The following is an 18,360-nucleotide window of genomic DNA, read 5'->3' as shown; positions in this document are numbered from 1 at the left end:
TGGTACATGTCTTTAATCCCAGCACCCAGGAGGCAGAGGCAGATACAGGCTAATGTCTGAGGCCAGCCTGGACTACATACCAAGTTTCAAGCCAGGGCTGGTTAGAGAGAACCTGTCTTAAACAAACAATCAAACAGACAAGAGTTTAGACACATATTGCGCCACTTTAATTCAGAACTACTTATGACATAAGTTTTTCTATAGCAAACTTTTATGGTTCTATATATTACATATGACACAATGAGTAATAAATATCTGTAGCAAGATGAGTTTGGTTAGATTCTCTGGTATTATATTGCACAAGCTTTTACAATTTTAATTACCTTTAGTTTTTGACCTGACCATAAATAGAAAGTTTGTTAGTTCCCAAGAAGGCCATTCAGGTGGACTGGAGTCTTGTTTCTGGAAGTTACTTTGGATAAAAGCTAGGCACTAAAAAGGTGTATTTGTGGTTTGTGTTTTTTCAAAAATTTTCACATTTGTGCTTTCACAAATATTTTTGAAATATCTGTGTATTTCAGATAGGGAAGGAGCATGTTGGCTTGAAGGCAGTGACTGAGATACTCCAGGATATCCAGTACAAGGTAAGTCATTATTTAAAAGAAGTTCAATATGAGTTCCCAGAGACCCTCTCTAGGCTTGATAATTCTCTAGAAGGGACTTATGGGACTCTGAATAGTTGCTAGAGTTAACAGTTAAGGTTTAATTCAGTGTGATACTGGGAAAGGGACATAGATTGAGTCTAGGGGACTTGGAGCAAGTCCCCTGATGTTTCTCCTGGGCTCCCAGTATTCCCAGCATGATCCGAACTAGGGGAGCTCTCATGACCCTTGATGTCCAGGGATTATTTTCAGGGACTGGTCAGTCAAGCCTGAGTTGCCTACTTAATTTCCCCTGGCATCTTAAACCCTGCTGTTGTTTCTCTCACGGAGCCAGACAAGGCATCCTTGTATTTCCGGGATTAACACACCAGCTCACATTGGTGTGAAGCTCCCAGGGCCAGACCCAAGGGCCGGATTGAAAACCTCAGATGGTCACCTTAAATATGGCATAGCCCAAGGCTTCAGGTATAGGAAAACATCTTACCAAGGGTGGGGATACCCCAAAGGCTCAGAGACCTTCCCCCGGAAGGCAACCAAAGGCTCGTCCTGAACTTAGGATGTGGAGGCTTTGAGCAGCCCGGCCCTGCTGAGTTCAGGGGGTGAGGAACAGACTTCCTCTGATAACTTTTGCTATGGCATCTGTTTTAGTAAAAATATTTCTGTGGGGCCAGTGGTACTAGTTGTACACTCTATACCAGGCATTATAGGAGGAATTTAAATTCAAAAGCAAACAGCCATAGCCTCAGAGCAGGTGTATTTTGTTAGATCCAACTGATCTCACTCCAATGAGAAAAGAGTGGTCTACTGACGAATATTGGGACTTGGCAAGATCATCACAAAAGACTTGAAAGTAGATCCTTAGTTTTAATACTTTTTGCTAAAAAATTATAAATTTTACATTAACATGTCTTGAACTTCTCTTTTTTCAGGGAAAATCCAAAACAATACCCTGCTTTAATCCTAACACTTTATTACCAGGTAAGCATGTATCTGGTGACCTGAAATGGACTTGAACTGGGTGTGTCACCACACTGTTTTCCTCAGAGTGTTCATAATCACACATTACTAATTAATAAAGTTGCTTTGCAATTTCTGTTCTCTATAGCAGGTACAAGTTCCAGATCATGTTGATAAGGCAGGAAACCTTTTGAATGTTAGGAAACCCTCGCTACTGCTTCCATATTCCAGAAAGAACATTCGCAGTGACATCATTTGTAAAATGTAAAATTGTTGCCTCAGTATAAAGTACCCACAACTATCAAATCACTGACACAGTGCTAAGACTATTAGATCACTTTTAGAATGAAATAAACTTTATATCTAATTTTATAAGGTCACTTTCTTACAGCATCATGATTTAAATATTCTAACTGTATTTATGCACAGGTGATAATTATACATAAAACACTCTGAATATAACTTGGAGTTCAATGTGTTTTTTAATATAAAATTTTGGTCTCCACATTTCTCTGCTTAAATTGTGTGCTGTTCCATAGTGTTTCAAACAAAATCAAATAGATTGGTCCATTGTGACTTCTTTCTACACTTAACTGCTCTATCACAAACTAGTTTCCCTCATATATTGAGCCCTTACTTCGGAGTATTTAATTCTGAATTCCTCTTAGGCAGTGCTGAAGAGTTCAAATCTGTGACTTCTTTTTTCTTCTTAGAATCTTAGTAACGTGCTGCTGAAGTAATAATGTAAAGATAGCTCAAACAGAATGTTTAAAACCCTTAGTCTTTGAAAGCAGACTGCTTGGGTTCAAATCCTCTGCCAGTTTTGTGTGATCTTGGACAAATTATTAACATTCTGTAACTTAGTTTCCCCTTATAAAATGGGACTAATGTGACTCATTTCTTTGTTGTGACAATTCAATAAATTGATTTATACTACTCTAAATATTACTTGACATAGTTCAATAGATATCAGCTGTGAATCAATTAATATAAAAAATGGTAGTAGTTTCCTAAATGTATTAAGCTTGATAGATATAAGTCATTGATAGAAATCTCTGTAAATATAAAGGGAATTAATAATGTTTTGCATTAATTATTTTCTTTATAAATGGTAGTTTAAGAATTTACATATAAGGCTCTAGCTTAAAAATGTCATCCATCTAAGAAGTGACAGACTGACATTTTGGAAATCATTGCTGGAGTCTTAAGGCCATCAATGTTCCCTTTCATAACATGTCCATGTGTTTGCACAGACCCTCTTCTGCGGGATTACTGGGTCTACGAAGGCTCTCTTACTATCCCACCTTGCAGCGAAGGAGTTACCTGGATATTATTCCGATACCCTTTAACTATATCCCAGCTGCAGGTGAGTATGTACCTTTGAATCTTTCAGAGTGAAGTCCTGAGGTCAAATATTCTTTCTGTAAAGGGAAAATATCTATTTTATGCTTTAGTTCCTGTTAAATCAGTCATAACTTTCAGATGAAAGTTAACTGTTATGAGCCAGGGAAAGCAATGGAAAGGTCAAGAATGGACAAAACCAAGGCTCATTTATGATCTGTACTTTAAAAGTTAGTTTTTATGGAGTGAATAGAAATCACTGTGAAATAGCCAAACTTTTGATTAGTCTGTCCATTTCTCTATATGGATTTTTCCAGATATGGGAAAGAGATGGTTCTGGAAATAGAGGGAGACTGCTGATTATTTCATAGGCATGCAATAGCTTTTTCTCAGTGTTCAAAACACTGTGATATGTTAGGGTATGCAAGAGAGCCAGAAAGAAAGTCCTGGGATATTCTGGATCACTCCCTGGCTTTACTCTTGCTGTCTCAGGTTCTACATAGATTCTCTAAATGCTAAGGAAAGCCATTTGTGGGGACTCGCATCCACAGGGAAGCTAAGGTGGTAATGTCATCTCAAGGATAGGAGTTTAAGACTCAGTAGCAAGATGCACTCTACAAAAGAAGAAAAAAAGACCAATGCTTAATCCACAGAGAGCAGAGACAGACACCCCAGTAAGTTTTGGCTGGATGTTAGCTGGGAAATCATGATTCAGTACTTCCTAGAATGTGCTTAATGATTTTGAAGGGGCTGGGGTTATAGTTCTGGATATAAGTATTATATTCTCAAAAGCTGTATTTTCCCTTCATTACCAAATCCCAAACGCTTAAGAAATAGAACACACCAAGTTTTCTTCAGTAAAGTTTTATGATTTCTTTATATCCTATCATTTCTTGAAGCTAAGAGGCTCAAGTTTACTAACTTCTAGATTGATTCCTTTGCTAGCATTATTTTTATTTTAAAAATATTATTTTTTTAGATTATAATTACATAATTCCTTCCCTCCAAACCCTCCTGTGTACCCCTCGCCCCACATCTTTCAAGCTTATGGCCTCTTTTTTCATTATATTGTTACATAAGTGTATATATATATGTAAATACATATATTCATAAATACATAAATATAACCTGCTTAGTCTGCATAATGTTCCTTGTATGTGCTTCTCCAGGGCTGACCATTGGTGTTGGATAACCAGTTGGTGTGCTGTTTCCTGGAGAAGACTGTTTCTCCCACTCTCAGCACTCCTTGTTTTAGCATTAATTTTTTAAAATCGTATACTTAGCATTTTCAATTTCCGCTTGTCTAGAGAACACTTTAAAGTTCCCTTTCTTCCTGTTCTCCATCCCTTCCCCTGTTTTTGAGTTTTTACCATATCCTCTTCACTTATTTTCCATAGGACAAACCCTAATTCCGTTCTTCTTCTTCATCTGTTTGTTCTTATAAGAAGCTGTGTCTGAGTGTCACGGGACACAGAGGATACAGGATTGAAACACACCCTTCACTCTCAGAAGTGTTGCTGTCACTTGGGAAGGAAAATGACTGCACAGGTGGTGGCAGCTGTGGTAATGTGTCCCAGAGAGTCAGGCTGGAAGGCCCGAGGAATGACTTCAGAAAGGAGAGGTTTGTTAGGTGGGAGTGAAGAAGCTAGAAAATTTACTCCAAATATTAAAGATAGAGCCTTGGGCTAATGGCGTCTAATTTAGAGATTTAACAGTAAGTTGGCAGCTTCTGTAATAGATAAACCTCCAGTTTTGTTGACCTAGAGTAAATAACTATTTTATATGGGTTTGTTTAACCTCAGTGTATTGGAGATTTTATGATCTACCTGAGATGGTGTAGAGGTTCCCTCGCCAGCCTGTTCTGGGCACGTGAAAGCTGAGTGCCATTCTGAACATTCCCAGGTGTGCCATAGACATGATATACCATTTCACTGTCCAAGTAAGCTCTAAGATGCAGTGCAAAGCTACTGCTTTGTAGCTCTCTCTGGTTTCAAAGGGAACCTGGCTTTGTGTTGTCCCTCTGGTAAGGCCAAAGGTCAAGGCTAACCATCATTCACCAAGTCATGCTGGGAGATAAACTGTGCCAACTCCCTGTGTGTTTGGAGGAAATGTCTCCTCTTCCCTTGAGAATGGCTAAGGGTTTAGGTATTTTTAGCACAGAGCACTGTGACATCTCCTGAGAGGGAAGCAGTGTGTCTTAAGTTAGGTTTTCTATTGTTGTGAAGAGATACCATGACCATGGCAAGTCATAAATGAAAACATTTAATTGGGGTGGCTTACAGTTCAGAAGTTCAGCCCATTATCATTATGGTGGGATATGGCAGTGTGCAGACAGGTGCGGTGCTGGAGAAGTAGCTGAGAGTTCTATATCTTGTAAGCAACAGGAAGTGAACTGTCTCACTGGGAGTAGCTGGAGCATAGGAGACCTCAAAGCCCACTCCCACGGTGACACACTTCCTCCAACAAAGTCACACATACTCCAACAAAGCCATGCCTCCTAATAGTGCTACTTCCTTTGGGGGCCATTTTCTTTCAAACCATCACACAGTATAAATGCACATTCACATAGGTATGTCATGGGTTTGTGTCTATGAAAATACACTTTAGAATGGTTTACTAAAATACGATCTTAGGAGAGGTCTGTTTTTGACTTGAAGATTTCACTCACTGCTTCTCATAGAATTTCGAAGAAAGTAAAGTTAAATAAGAGAGGTCCCGAGAGGGCAGTAAAAATTAGAAGTCCAAAGAAAGAGGATATAACCATGAAAAATCAAGATGTGCATTATTAAAGGAGAGAGGAAGGAGGGAGGAAACAGGGAGGGAAAGAAGGAAGTGCTCATACATGAAACACTGGTAAAGAGCAGGCAGACTCTCACGCTGCACAGTTGGGAAAGCAGAAGCTGTGTCCTGCCACAGGTGGTCAGTGTTTATAACCCGGCTGCTGTCCAGCCTCATGCAAGCTGCTGGTGCCTCCTCTTCACTAGCAACACTGAGAAAAGTGTGCTAAATCACAATGCTCTCATAGTAAACTGACAGCAGCTTGCAGAGAAACAGGGTGGGCTGGAAACCTCTGTGGAGGTGACTTTTTCATATGATTCCTGGTTGATGTACTATATGTGGGAGTGAAAAAGATGATCAGGAAGATTTAAATGAGAATAATTTTCTTCTTTTTAAGATCTATAGCCATTAAATAAATTTAAGATAAGAAGTGCTGTAATTAGTAGAAATCCTGGAACAACAACAAAAACTTTTTTTTACCTGAATTTTTGTTTAAAAATGAGATTTACAAAACAGAATAAGAATGCCAAACATCATCAAATATGATAGAAATGTTAAGATATCTCCTATTTTGACGGCCATTGAAATGGAGACAGAACCATCTTGCATTGCTAGAATATGCTGATGGAACAGTGGCCATACAGCAAGAGATGTGGACATACATCGAGAGAAGTGGGTTGGTCATTGCTTTCTGCCTGTCCTTCCCTCCTATCTATTTACATTTCTTAGCTTATCTTTATTCCCGTATTACCTATCTCTTGTTCTTCCTTTTCCTTTCAGGCTAAAACAGTGCCACTGAGCAAAGGGGGATGGCTACCTTTTCTTCTTAGTCTTGCCTTCTCTCGATCCCTTTTCTGTCTTACATAAGGACAGACCTAGCGCTGACAGCCTGAGTTAGAGCATGAGGTATACGTGGTCTTTAGGATCTAGGTTATGTCTGTTTTGGATGCTGGGTATCAAGCCCAGGGCTGCTGAGCATATGCTCTTCCCTAAGCTGCACCTGTTGTTATGGACAGATGAGGAAATCTGGTAAGTTAGGGACACAGCTGGCTGCCTGGAGGGTCTTATTGCTCCATACGGAAATGAGAGGCTATTGCCCTGAAGACCTGGTCCACACCATGGCCATGCACGAAAATGATTCAACTGATTTGAAATGCTAATTGTAACTTTTCATCTATGTCCGTAGCTGTGGTGGTTTGAATGAGGATGGCCTCTATAGATTTATGTGTTTAAAAACTTGGCCCCCAGTTGATTAAACTGTTTGGGAAGGATTAGGAGGTTTGGCCTTGTTAGAGGAGATGTGTCACTGGAGATGGGCTTTGAGGTTTCAAAAGTCAACACCATTCCCTGTTAGCTCTATTTGCCTTCTACTTACAGATCATTATGTGAGCTCTCAGCTGATGTTCCAGTGCCAGCCCATTCCTCACTGCTGCCATACTCAACTCCATGATGGTCATGGACTCTAACCCTCTGGAACTATGAGTCTCAAGCTAAATGCTTTCTAAGTTGCTTTGGTCATGGCACTTTGTTGTAGCAATGTAAAGTAACTAACACAGAGGTTGGTTCAGAGAATGGGCTCATGCTCTGATAGACTTGACTACATTATTCGTTAGCGTAATGTAGAAGACTTTGGGACTTTGGACTAGGAAAGTGGTTGAAATCTATAAGCAGGGCTTAATGGGCCATGCTAGTATGAGCTTAGAAGAAAATAGTACAATGTGGGCTGTGGAGGCCCAGCTCCAGAGGTTTCAGTTTGGAACAATATTAACAACTGGGCTAGAGACCATTCTTGTCATATTTTGGCAAAGAATGTGGCTGCCCATGTCTAAATGGAAGGAAAAAACAAAACAAAACAAAACAAGCTAACATGGCTATGATTTTAATTTGTCACTTCCAAAATGTAGGTGTTGACAATGTGATAGTACTGAGAGGTGGGGTCTGCCATGAAGGTTTCGTCCTTGTTTATGGGATAAAGATGTAAGAAGAGTATTTGGACTGGTTTTGTTGGCAACAGAGGTTTTAAGACAAGCTAATATTTACTGTCACAATATTAACTCTGTTAGTAGTTATTACTCACAACACTTAGGCAGATACCAAAAAAAAGGGGGGGGCAAGCAGGATGAAAAGAAATACAAAGTATACAGTTTAAGGAGAAAAAGAGCACCAGGAAATTTTCTGGAGCTGAGGCTTTTGCTGAAGGAAATAAGGAGGGTCCAGATGCAGAATGGAATAAAGGGAGCAATGGCCTTAGGGAAAAACTCCATGCAGCCAAAGAATATTCTCCACCTAAAAAAGAAAACAAAGTAAAGCTTATGCAAATGTAATTCAAGGAAGGTGCCAGGCTTCATGCCAAGCAAGCAGCCCAAGTTGGCAGCATCCTTCATGTTGTTTTGGCTTTAGGTCATGAAGGATAGATGGGTAAAGTGGCTGTGACATCTTCCTCCTTGGTTAAGGAAAGCTAGAGGAGGTCCTGCATGGAGGCCCTTAGAGTCCATTGTATGAAGCTGTGAAAGCAAAGCCTGGATTGAATTGCAGACTCCAGGATGTTGGAGATGCCAGAGCTGTGGTATGTTGCCTGGGAGAGCTGCGAACAGGGAGTAGAACTAGGCCAAAAGAAAGAAGTGAGTTTCAGTCAGCAAAGTTGGAAGGATGGAACCATCTAAGCCCTATGATATCAGAGATGGAGTTATAGAATTTAAAGTATACCCCACTGGGTATCAGTCCAGTATTTTTTTTCCTTTTGGAATAGTAATGTATATTCTATGCTATTGTACTTCAGTAGTATGTAATTTGCTTTTTGATGTTAATTTTATAGTGGGTTTCAATTAAGAGATTGTCTTAAGTCTCAAATGAGACTTTGGACCTCAAAATTATGTTGAGACTGTGAAAGACTATGGGGACTTCTGAAGTTGGACTAAAGGCATTTTGCGTTATGATATGGTTAGGAACCTATGGAGGTCCGGGAGTGGAATGTGGTGGTTTGAATGACAATACCATTCACTACCCTGTACATGTGCTGATATGCTTAAATACTTGGTCCCCAGTTGGTGGAACTGTTTGGGAAGGGTTAGGGGATGTGGCCTTTTTGGAAGAGCTGTGTCACTGGGGGTGGGCTTTGAGGTTTCAAAAACCAACACCATTTCTAGTTAGCTCTCTCTGCTTCATGGTTGTGTCTCGGGATGTAAGCTCTCAGCTACTGCTCTAGCACAATGCCTGTCTGATTGTTGCCGTGCTCTCAGTCATGATGGTCAAGTGCTCTAACTCTCTGGAACTGTGAGCCCCAAATTAAATGCTTTCTTTTATAAGTTGTCTTAATCATTGTGTTTTGTCACAGCAACATAAAAGTAACTAAGACCATGGGTACAGTGTTAATGAGTTCCTTGAAAAACAGCTTTCACTCTTCATTTCATTGTGTGAAGACCCTGCCATGTGCCTACTCCTTGTGCTTATAATTTCCAACCTCTCGAGCTGTGAGAAACAGATTAATTATTTTTAAATCACCCAGTCGTGGGTATTTTGTAATCACAGCACACATACACACACACACACACACACACACACACACACACACACACACACACTAATGCACTTGTAGGTCTCAGACCAGAGTGTGCACCCACACCCTTAGGACATTTTTGGGCTTCACCTGAGTGAGATGCTGACAGAGCAGGTGTGCTGTAGGACCTGACAGTTCTCATTTCCATTCTTCAGAGCCACTTCAAGAACTACTGTGTACCCCACCCTGCACTCACCCCTAGCTGTGTATTAGATATGTATTCTAATTCCAAAATGCTGAGGTTCTAAAGGTGAGTGTGAGGGTAATCGGTAGCCCCAGGCCCTGTCTAGTGGAAACACAGCCATATGTACATACATATGTGTAAAAACAAAACAACAAACAGGTGGAATTGATCCAAATGGTGTGCTTAACCCAATATTCACGTGATTGCAACAGACTGTCAATATAAAAGGCATTGCTGGGATGTTTTTGAGTTCTTACTCTCATGCTAAGTCTCTGGTCCTCCAGGAGTGTCACACTGATATGCATCTCTGTTTGCACTATTGTGTGTGAATACTCAGGGAAGTGGAGCTGGTGGCATAAGGTTTCCTCATCTGGGAGACTCCTGCTCTTAAAATGTGCTATTTTTAAGTTCTTGCAGCACCTTTTGTGACACTTTGAACATTTCCTCTGTCTTGTGTGATAAGAGCATGTCCCTGGTGGATGCAGCCTCAGTGACCTGTGCTTCTGGAGGGAGTTTTAGTCTGTGGCTCAACAGCAGTTACCCAAAAGAAGGAAGGAAGTCAGCTTGGGCTGGGGCTGCTGTGGGCTACAGATGGGAGTGAGAGGAAAGTTGGCTTCAGTGTGCCTGGGGAGAGGATGTTCTTTTTCTTATCTAATTCTTCCTCAAGGAAACGTGTCTAGGTTAAGGAGGCCGTACAGAGTCACTCATAGTTAAGAAGTTAGAAGCCTCCTGAGTGCTGGGATTTTAGTTGTGAGTAATGATGCAAGTCTGAACTTAACCCACTTCATTGAAATATGACTAATATAAAAAGCTATACATATTTAGCAAAAATCTCCATAGAAATATATGCATTTGATGGGTTTGGGAATAAATACACAACCGTGAACTGATGACACCATCAGGGCTGTGAACATGTTCATTGCCTTTGTCTTAGTTGCTTTTCTGTTGCTGTGAAGACACTATGACCAAAGGGACTTATAGGAGGATGAATTTATTGTGGACTTACAGTCTCAGAGTGGGACGGTCATGGCAGGGAGCATGGGAGCAGGCAGGCATGGCATAGAGCAGTAGCTGAGAACACGTGTCCTTAACTCTAAGTAGGAGAAAGAGAGAGAGAGAGAACCAACTGGGAATTGCAAAAGCCCACCCCCAGTGACACACCTTCTTCAACAAGGCTACACCTTCTCCTCCTTCCCAAACACCTCTACCAACTAGGAACCAAGCATTCAAGCTCATGAACCTATTTGGGCCATTCTCATTCAAACCATCACAGCTCCCAAAGAACTCTGCTGTCAGTCACCTTGGTCATGGTGTCTTCATAGCCATAGGAAAGTAACTAAGACAAGCCTCCAACATTTCCCCTCATGACCTTTATTAGTATTATGTGTTCTTTGTGGAGCACTTAATTCAAGATCTAACTCATTAATACTGTCAAGTCACAACACAATGCTGTTAGCTGTATAGTGTATCCTCTAGAACCTCTTTATCTTTATAAAACTGAGCCTTTAGATCTTTGGCCATCTCTTCCCATTTCTTCTTCCCACAAACTTTCAGTAACTACCATGCTGCTCTCTGCTTCTGTGACTTCTGTTTTACATTCACATATAAGTGAGATCGAACAGTATTTGCCTTCCTGTGTCTGACTTCTCCTCATCTGTGTATGGAACCACAGGAACAGAAGTCAGTACCTTGCAGAGATGGTACTGACTCAAATGTTATTTGTGGCCCAAACCCAGTGTCTTAGGTTTAGGGTGTAGTTGAAGTTTTCCTGTGTCCACCCAGCTCCTGCGTCCTTGTGTTTCCACAGCCACTCAGACCCAAATAAACACACACAGGCCAATATTATTTAAAACTGCTTGGCCATTAGCTCAGGCCTACAACTAACTAGCTCTTACACTTAAACTCAGCCCATTTCTGTTAATCTATATGTTGCCACGTATTTCGTAGCTTTACTTGTGTGCCTTTTACATGCTGCTCCCTGAATGGTGGGCTGGCATCTCCTGACTCAGCCTTCCTCTTCCCACAATTCTCTTCTCTGTTTGTCCTACCTATACTTCTTGCCTGGCTACTGACCAATCAGCATTTTATTTATAGAGAGTCATATCCACAGCATTAGGGTTTCAGTTGCTGCAGTAAAACATCGTGACCTTAAAGGAAATTGGGGAGGAAAGGGTTTGTTTGTCTTACACTTCTAGGTCATAGTCCATCACTGGAGGAAATCAGAACAGGAACTCAAACAGGGCTGTAACTTGGAGGCAGGAGCTAATGCAGAGGCCATGAAGGGGTGCTGCTTATTGGCTTGTTTCCCATGACTTGCTCAGACTGCTTTCTTATAGAACCCAGGATCACCAGCCCAGGGATGCTACTACCCACCATGGACTGAACCCTCCTGCATTGATCACTAACTGAGAAAATGCCTTACAGCTGCATCTCATGGAGACATTTCCTCAACTGAAGCTCCTTCCTCTAATGACCTGAGTTTGTGTCAAGTTGACACACGGTACTAGCCAGTACACCTAGAAACACCAAAATGTCCATGGTGGCCAAGTTACTAGAAGACATTGACTCCTGTGCTTCCTTTTTAGCACAATGGCACAGGAAATAGGAATCAAAATAAATCTGCTAGGTTGGATGGCCATAGGAACTGGGCATCTCGGGTAAGATAATTGGCCTCAAACTGCAAACCGTGGGAGTTAGCCTCTTGAACGCACTCAGAAGGAAACAGTTTTAGAGTGGGGCTTTAGTCAGCACTTGGGTTTGTGAGTCTGTGAGGTTAAATAGATGTCCTAGACCAGTTGGGTTGCATCTCTTGCTCACACAACAGCCTCTGCTCAAGTAAGCCCACCTTCAGGAGATGGGGCTTCTTCCAGGGCGCAGCATATCCAATCACGTCTCTCATCCTCTCCATTCTCCTCTTTTCCTCTACTTCAAATTATTTAAAAATGAACAGCATGTTTCAGTGCAAATCCATAGGGTGACCTATGCCACATATTTGTTTCCCTGTGCTAGTGACGGTCTCTAAAGCTTGCTCTCTGGGTTTATTAAAGACTTTTATCTTGAAACATCATTCTGCTCATTTACCACAGCCTCTCGTTTTGGCATGGGCTGATTCCACATGCATTCAAAACCATTTAAACTGATAAAGGATTTTGAGGGGTGGTTATTTCAGAAAAATGACGTTTTAGGAAGATGAGCATCCTGTCTATCTCAACTGATGTTTGAAATCTTCAAAGTGTCACTGCGATCAGGGAAAAGCATTCTTGTGAAGTAGTTTTCTGCAAAGTGCAATGATTGAGGCATTTGCTAGATCTCCTCTCAAGAAGTTGTTTTCACAGAACGTGCTCCAGGCTGAGGCTCTGGCCTTGAAGGATGCGCCTTCAGCTTAGGAAAAGAAAATATAAAATTAATCGAGTTTTAAAACAAGCTTCAAAGTTAGTGAAAAATAGCAGAGTTCCTGTGATGTGCTTAGGCAGTTAAGACTCTAGACCACACTGCTGTTCACCGCCCCTCCCCATGGGTCATGAAGTTTCGCAGTTTCCTCATTAGTTTAAAGTGGGTGCTGAGAGGCGGGACTTTAAGATTTCCTGTTGGATTGATTTACTGTCAATTTAGCTAAGGATTTATCTCAATTGTTAAAGGTCTGACATATAAGGAAGTTGCACAGTGGAGGGCTTGTTAGTAACTGTGATCAGTGGAGCACTGCTGGAGCACTGCTGGAGCACTGCTGAGTGCTTGTTCATGGCTCTTCTTTCACTGTTTATGTCACCCTGTGTTATTGCCATCATTGTCCTCTCTGCTGCACAGGAGAAACGGGGGCATAAAGAGGTGATGTCATTTGGTCATTTAGGTCCCTGGTAGCAGAGCCAAGAGAGAACAGCAGTCATTCGGATGCAAGCTCACTCTGTCACCACTTTCAAATAGTGTAGGGTTCTGTGCTGCCCAGAGTCTCTCCATTTTCACCCTTAGGAGCAAATATGAAGGGAAAAAGCAAACACTGACAGAGGATTCTCATGAATCCTCAGTTCTAGAAAGCTTCTATTGCCATAAACAGAGGGTACTGTGCAAGACCCTGAGAACGTCTAGTGGAAAAAAAAAACTGTCAATTTAGTAGTGCCTTGCTTACCTGGCTGGCACCGCTATGTAAACACAGTATGTAGGCATAGTGAAAACGCAAATCAACAGGGCAGTTCCAGCTGGATCAGACTTTTCCTCACTAGAAAAATCAATCAGTATTTGGACACATAGAAAAATAAAACATTACAAGTCATCTTTGTAACCAGGCTGCTAATCTAACCCATTTAATTTCCCCCAGCTCTGTGTTCCAACACATATGGGAATGGCCTTAATTAGAATGCCATGGGACGTAGGAGAACACATGTGTAGGGTTTTGCTGTCATTTAGAGATTTCCTGGCCCTTTTTAAGTCTGGGCTTTTAGTGTGAAGCCCTGAATTAGTCGATCTCCTGCATTGCTTCTCTTTAAGGAAGACAGACTTCTTCTGTGTTAAAGACCTTTGTAGCCACAGTCTTCTGGTACAAAGATGTTGACTGGATGGGTGTTCAGACCACAGTGCTCAGGACCTGGGACATGCAGGGCACAGTTGTACTGATCTGACCAGAACTTTAATGAGGTGTTGTGGAGCTGGGAAGAGTCAGGTGGATTTGGGGCAGTGGCTAATTTGGAGATATTCTTTGCTTCTCTAGCCCCAGTTTCCTCCTCTGTGAAAAGAATGAAGCACATCCATTTTGTATTGCTGTGTAGCATTTTAGTGAAGTGACATGCTGTGGGTTACTCAGGTAACAGGTGGAATGAGCTTGGGGAATGCACATGATTGTTTTTGCTTGCTACTTACATTCTTCTCACATTCACATCTGGTAGACTACAGATGCTTAGAACTCTCAAACCTGACAGGTCAGAGCAAGGTCCTCAGAAATCTGGAAACCTCTCCACATGTCACAGGTAAGTCACAGGGCTAGACAAGAGGCAGGGGCAGTCTTTTGATGAAGGAAACCATGAGTTCTTTTATTAATTTATTTTACTCTATTAATATTTCATACATGGATATAATGGAATACTGTCATATATTTACCCTCCAACACTTCATTTATTCTTCCTCCTCCTCTTCTGTGATAACCTAATTGGGATAAATACAATTTGTGCTACTCATATGTGCATGGGTACAAGGCCATCCATTAGAGCATGGGAAACCTACTTGTGGCCATACTCTCAAAGAAGAGTGATTCTCCCTTCTTCAGCAGCTAACAACTACCAGTGGCACCTCAGTAAGGTGAAGGGCCAGGGGTTCATCCCCCAACTGTATTGAATGGCTTGATCTTAAAAATGTCTGTGTGGGCAACCATAGTTAGGGTGACTCATGAATGTAAGAGCTGTGTCATGTCCAGAAGACACACTTCACATCATTCCTCCCCATCCTCCAGCCCTTACATTCTTTCTGCCTCCTCTTCTGTGATGTTCTTTGAGCCTTGGTGGGAGGTTAATAAAGATGTCGCATGCTGGCCTGAGCACTCAGTCCCTTCTTTTCAACACCTGGGGTCGTCATGTGCCTCTGCCTTGATTGCTGTGTGTGCAGTTAGTTACCCTGTAACAGTTGTGCCCTTATGACACCAGTGGGGACATCTGTCCTGGCCGGTCAGTATTGTAGCATTCAGCCTCCCATGCTGTGTGAGAACAGTAATGTCGTTTTACCCTCAGCTGTGTGCATAGCATAGTCCAGCACTGTGAGTGCTAGTGAGCAGGGAAGTTTTCTGGGCAGATTGAGATAGATGTCTCTCTGGCCTGCAGTCATGGAATGAGGTGTGTTCAGCAATAAGGTCTTACCTTGCAGTTCTAGTGGGCATTGAGGGGCAATGACAATATCCTTTGGGGTGCCTTCCTGACCAATAACTTGTGGGGAGGTGTCCCATGCCTTACACTGCAAGTTTTCTTTAATAACCCATATCCTTTGGGAGTGGCCATGCCCACCCCATTTAAGGTACCTCCACTTGAATTCATTGTTTTAAAGTTGCATTTTAAAATTAGCTTATTAACTAGTGTGTTTTCATAAGACCGTTTCATCCATAATTAGTTTATGTCAGTGTTTTTATTATTATTAGGGTTTTTATTGCTGTGAAGAGACACCACAACCACGGCAACTCTTATAAGGAAAACATTTAATTGAGGGAGTTTGCTTACAGTTTCAGAGGTTCAGTCCATCATCATCATGGCAGGGAGCATGGTGGCATGAAGGGAGGTATAGTGCTGGAGTAGCTGAAAGTCTTATATCTTGCAGACAACAGGAAGTCAACTGAGACACCAGGCAGTATCCTGAGCATAGGAAACCTCAAAGCCCATCCCCACAGTCACACACTTCCTCCAACAAGGCCATGCCCTCTCCAACAAAGCCACACCTCCTAATAGTGCCACTCCCTATGAGGTTATGGGGGCCAATTTCGTTCAAACCAGCACAGTTAGCCTATCCATCCTCCTCTTGTGTCTTTCTGGGTCTGAGCTACCTCACTCAGTATGATCTTTCCAGTCTCATTGCAGATGTCATTTTCCTTTACAACTGAGTAAGAGTCCATTATGTATATGTATCACAGTTTTCTTATTCACTCATTGGTATGACTCCATTTCCTAGCTATTATGAATAGAGCAGCAACAAACATGGATGTGCACATGTGTCTGTAGTAGGATATAAAGTTCTTTGGTTTGTGCCCAGGAATGGTATAGCTTGGTCGTATGGTAGTTCTGTTTCTAGTTTTTTTAAACATCCGGATTTATTTCCAAAATGGCTGCACTACTTTACACTCCCATCAACAGTGCATGAGAATTCCCTTTTGCTATATCCACATTAGTGTTTGTTGATTGTATTTTTTTTTTTTTGAGACAGGGTTTCTCTGTGTAGCTTTGTGCCTTTCCTGAAGCTCACTTGGTAGCCCATGCTGGCCTTGAACTCACAGAGATCCTCCTGGCTCTGCCTCCTGAGTGCTGGGATTAAAGGCGTGTGCCACCACCGCCCGGCTGTTGATTGTATTATTGATGAGGGCAGTATGATCTAACTTGGGAGAGATGGAATCTTAAAATGGTTTTAATCTCCATTTTCCTGATGGCTAAGGATGTTGAGTCTTAAGGATGTTATTAAGGTGTTTCTTAGTTAGACACACACACACACACACACACACACACACACACACAAACACATACACTTGAGAATTCTCTGTTAAGTTCATAGCCCATCTTAAAAACAATTTTAACTTATTTTTAAATTATGTGTCTGTCTGTGTGTGGGTATGTGCAGGCGCCCTCAGAGCCTAGAAGAGGGTGTCAGGTCCTCTGGGCTGCAGTTACTGGTGGGTTTGAACCTCTGACGCGGGCGGGTCCTGGGAAGTGAACTTGGATCCTCTGTAAGAGCAGTTCGTACTCTTAGCTGCTGAGCAGTCTTTCCAGTTCCCACAGGCCATTTTCAAATCAGCTTTCTTTTCTTTTTCTTTCTTCCTTGTTTGTTTGTTTGTTTGTTTATTTATTTATCTGTCTATTTATTTATTTATTTTTGGTTTTTTAAGACAGGGTTTCTCTGTATAGCCCTGGCTGTTCTGGAACTTACTCTGTCTACCGGGCTGGCTTCCAACTCACAGAGATCCTCCTGCCTCTGCCTCCTGTTTATTAATAAGCAACTGCCTGACAGGTTGTTTATTTTCTTAATGTTTAGTCTTTTCAGGGGGTTCTTTATATATTCTAGGCACTATAATTCTCTGTCAGATGACGATCTGGCAAAGATAATCTAGGAGTCCATGAATTCCTGTAGCAGCTCTGACCAGTGCTGACAGAGAGCGACATGGTGGCTAGGAATGTACTTGGGAAAATTTTAAGAACATTTACTTCCTTGTTCACCCCTTTCTCTCTCTGTGCTTTAAGCTGACACAAAAATTTGTGTGATAGGATTTTCACATTAATAAATCCAGTAGGTTTCTACTGAGCTGGAGTTACCCAGATTCCTGTTGTCTTCTTTTAAGGGCCTTGTCTCATATCCTTAGGTCTGGAACAACCAAATCTGTTTTCCTGGTTTAAAATTTTTTCATTTATCATTAAAGTGCAAGCATGTATGTGTGTGTGTGTGTGTGTGTGTGTGTGTGTGTATGTGTGTGTGTGTATGTGTGTGTGTGTTTGTGTGTGTGTGTGTGTGTGTGTGTGTGTGTGTGTGTGCTATGAGTTCAGTGCCCTTGGAGGCCAGAGGTGGGGGATGCATCCCTAGAGCTGGAGTCTCAGGCCGTTGTGAGCTGCCTAGTGTAAGTGCTGGGCACTGAACTTGGATCCTCAACAAGGGGAGCTTTCTGTCTTAACCACTCAGCTCTCTCCAGCTCTGGTTTTCTCTTTTTGAAGTTCACCCTTCATTTTTTTCTCTTATACTGTCATCTATGCGTATTTTGGGTTGTTTATGAAACTCTGAACTTGATAATGTGCAGTTAGTGACTAATCACCTTTATTCTGCTTTTCTTTTCAGATAGAAGAATTCCGAAGGCTGAGAACACACGTTAAGGGGGCAGAACTTGTAGAAGGCTGTGACGGGATTTTGGGAGACAATTTCCGACCTACCCAGCCCCTGAGTGACAGAGTCATTCGAGCCGCATTTCAGTAGCCAGAAAGACTGTGATCAAACCCATCTGCATCAGGGTATGTGAGATTGGACAAGGAAATGAGTTACCTTAACCCAGCATCCCAAAGTCACTCTGTAGGCTGACTGCTGGAATACACTTCATTTTAATACATTTATGGTACATTCTCGTGCCCCATTAATGACAAGTCAGGTGGTCCTTTTCCTTTCATGCAATATTTTTTTTAAATATATGATTCATTTATTTTCTACTTGAACATCCCCGTAATCCCATTTTCTACTTTAATAGTGGCTTTCATAAGGAAAGGCACCTGGGATGCACACTCCTGTCC

The 18,360-nt window shown here is 41.7% G+C and overlaps 1 protein-coding gene across 1 annotated transcript in view; it reads left to right on the top strand.

Moving 5' to 3' along the window:
• Window positions 1-18,082, top strand: part of Ca8 (carbonic anhydrase 8) — an 82,114-nt gene extending 64,032 nt beyond the window's left edge. Inside the window, exons 5-8 of the mRNA XM_059255648.1 lie at window positions 522-584; window positions 1,532-1,580; window positions 2,813-2,925; window positions 17,918-18,082. Of these exons, the coding sequence (XP_059111631.1) occupies window positions 522-584; window positions 1,532-1,580; window positions 2,813-2,925; window positions 17,918-18,052 (360 nt within the window). The 3' untranslated portion in view covers window positions 18,053-18,082. The remainder of the gene's footprint in view (window positions 1-521; window positions 585-1,531; window positions 1,581-2,812; window positions 2,926-17,917) is intronic.
• The last annotated feature ends 278 nt before the right edge of the window (window positions 18,083-18,360 follow it).

Source organism: Peromyscus eremicus, chromosome 2 (assembly GCF_949786415.1).
Source record: "Peromyscus eremicus chromosome 2, PerEre_H2_v1, whole genome shotgun sequence".
Lineage (NCBI taxonomy): Eukaryota > Metazoa > Chordata > Mammalia > Rodentia > Cricetidae > Peromyscus > Peromyscus eremicus.
This window is presented reverse-complemented; position numbering and strand designations above follow the sequence as displayed.